The 2,417-nt window shown below is 36.0% G+C and overlaps 1 protein-coding gene across 1 annotated transcript; it reads right to left on the reverse strand.

Moving 5' to 3' along the window:
- Positions 1–6: 6 nt before the first annotated feature.
- Positions 7–354, reverse strand: LOC118756952 (putative nuclease HARBI1). The gene is made up of 2 exons (XM_036491684.1): positions 214–354; positions 7–162 (listed from the first exon to the last, which is right to left on the reverse strand). The coding sequence occupies exons 1-2, from the start codon at positions 352–354 to the stop codon at positions 7–9; spliced, it is 297 nt and encodes a 98-aa protein (XP_036347577.1).
- Between the last annotated feature and the right edge of the window lie 2,063 nt (positions 355–2,417).

The following is a 2,417-nucleotide window of genomic DNA, read 5'->3' on the forward strand; positions in this document are numbered from 1 at the left end:
TAAGTTTTAAAACTTACCGAGTAGCCATGTGTTGGTTTTTCCATTGTTATAATCAGATTTTAGCTCCTGTTCTGCGTGACTCACATTCCAAACAAATGAATCATGATTCGCCCCTGGATGCCTAGCGTCAACAAATGTGATTACCATGTTGTGATCGCATATCTGTAAGGAAACTGAGTTTGTGTATATATATATACACAATCATTAACCTACCGCCATTACATTAAGACTGTAAAAACCCTTGCGGTTGAGGTATAAATGGTGGTTGTCACTTCCTGGCGACTTAATACCACACTTCGTATCCATCAACACAACCAATAACCCCAGGTATTCTGTATTTCTCAATTTCCTCATCGATGTTTCTCCTAAAATTCACCCATTTCTGGCAAAAATGGTCCTCAAAAATATTTAGGCATTCCCTGATCACGTTGGCTGCAGTTGACTGCCCCATCGACGAAATATTTTCGTTACCAACAGATTTTTGGTAACTGCCGGTGGCGAGAAATCTTAAAAAAGTCGCGAGTTTTAGCTGGTGCGATAAGTGGGTGCTTCTATGTGATGGAGCCATGTGCTCTTTTAATTCATTTAATATGTATTGGAATATTTCTTTATTGATTCGGAAATTTGCAACAAATCTAGAAAAGAATACATTGTAGCATACAAAAATTATTTGCTAATCTTGAACTTACTCAGTCGCAGGTAGTTCCATTACATTGGTGTGGTCTCGCAATCTCCTCCTCTGTATCCGCCTTTCCCTTTCTTCGGATTCCTCGGCGTCCATTAGCGCTATAGCAGCATACATTTTTAAAAATCAATTTTCCTTATATTTCGTTCCGCAACACAACCAAAACACTTTTAAGCAAAACCAAAATGTAAACAATTCCGATGTTGCCCATTTAAAATAAAAAGCATTGAAATAAGCTGAAGATATTAGAAATCTAAGAAAAACCCTTTGGAAGTACATCAAAATTTCATCCGGCAACATCATACAACGTAACCGAGACGATTGCAACGTAATCGACGTAAAGACAAGACGAAGACGAACGACAGAGTTACAAAATTGCAATCCGTGACGATATCGCCTACAGACGAATCGTTCGTGCGGCCTATCGCTCGAGATACATAATAAGGCTGGAAATCTTTTTTAAGTATTGAGTACCGAGTATTGGCTACCGAAAATTTAGCACATCACTAGCTGTTTCACAAATTCTGGGCACGAAATGTGGTTTTTTGCGTTCCCGTACTTCTGGATTATGTTCCATTTTTGAGAGCAAACTTTTCGCTTATTCTCTAATTACCGGATCCGGTCCGGATTGTTAGGGAAAGAACCTATTGCTAGTTTTTTCTTATACTATCAAAAATATCCATAGTTTAGTAGGACCATCGATCATCTCTACCAAATATTTTCAGCCCAATTCTGAATATTCCCGAGGATTTAATTTCTCGCGGATTTCACTTTTCTCGAGAATAAAATCCTCCTATTCAAAACTGCCAGAAAATTTGGGAGCAGGAAATTCGAACTTTCGAAGAGCTGTTTGACAGATATTTTGACAGCTCAACTCCCGCCATTTAATTTGCGTGTTTTACACATAAAAGTGTGTGTTCACATAAAAGAGTATTTCAGATTAAAGCTGTTAATAAATTAGTGCGCGGAAATTTCAAATCTGTGTTTTAAATTAAAGCTCAATCTTTTAACTACACGGATAAGTTGAAAGATTTTAATTTAGATCACGCGTTTTCTTGTAATAACCCGAAATAAGCGGGCAAATAGGATAAGAGTACCCTTTGCTAAGTCCAGTTGCCACTGTGAATTTTAGAAGCCAATTTATTAATAAACTAGTGCTCCGGAAATTTAAGTATTAGTGCTAAATTAAAATTTAGTCTTTTAACTACACATGTGAGTTGAAATATTTTGATTTCAATCGCGCGTTTTCAAGTAATAAACCAAAATAAGTGTGCAAATACAAAAAAAAATACCTTTGTTAGGTCCAGTTGCCACTGTGAATTTTGGAAGCCGCATTATTAATAAACTAGTGCTCCGGAAATTTAGTGCTATTTTGCTAATTTGGTATTTTAACTACACATGTGAGTTGAAACATATTGATTTCAATCGCGGGTTTTCATGTAATAAACCAAAATAAACTAGCTTCCATTAGGCTTATTAAGATTTCTACCTGTTTCTTATTTGTTGTCTTGGACCTAAAATGAAAGGTTTAAACGTTTTATTACACCAAATTTCCTTTAAATTGTAATTACTTACATTTTTGTATCAGTTCCCTTTTAATATACCGGTGAAAATTCTCCCAGAATAACGAAATCAATTCTCCTCCTTTTTGACATTCGCAATACCTACTTTTTCCCCGAAATACATTTTCCCTTCTTCGAAGATCGTTTAGAATAGGAGAATAGGGAAAAGA

The sequence above is a fragment of the Rhagoletis pomonella genome, unplaced genomic scaffold, assembly GCF_013731165.1.
Source record: "Rhagoletis pomonella isolate Grant_MI unplaced genomic scaffold, Rhpom_1.0 Rhpom_scaffold_00002, whole genome shotgun sequence".
Lineage (NCBI taxonomy): Eukaryota > Metazoa > Arthropoda > Insecta > Diptera > Tephritidae > Rhagoletis > Rhagoletis pomonella.

Excerpts from the sequence above, each read along its gene's own strand:
- LOC118756952 (XM_036491684.1), bottom strand. The coding sequence starts at position 354 with ATGAGGAAATTGAGAAATACAGAATACCTGGGGTTATTGGTTGTGTTG. Across the intron at positions 163-213 it reads ACAGTCTTAATGTAATGGCG|ATATGCGATCACAACATGGT; the intron begins GTAGGTTAATGA and ends GTTTCCTTACAG.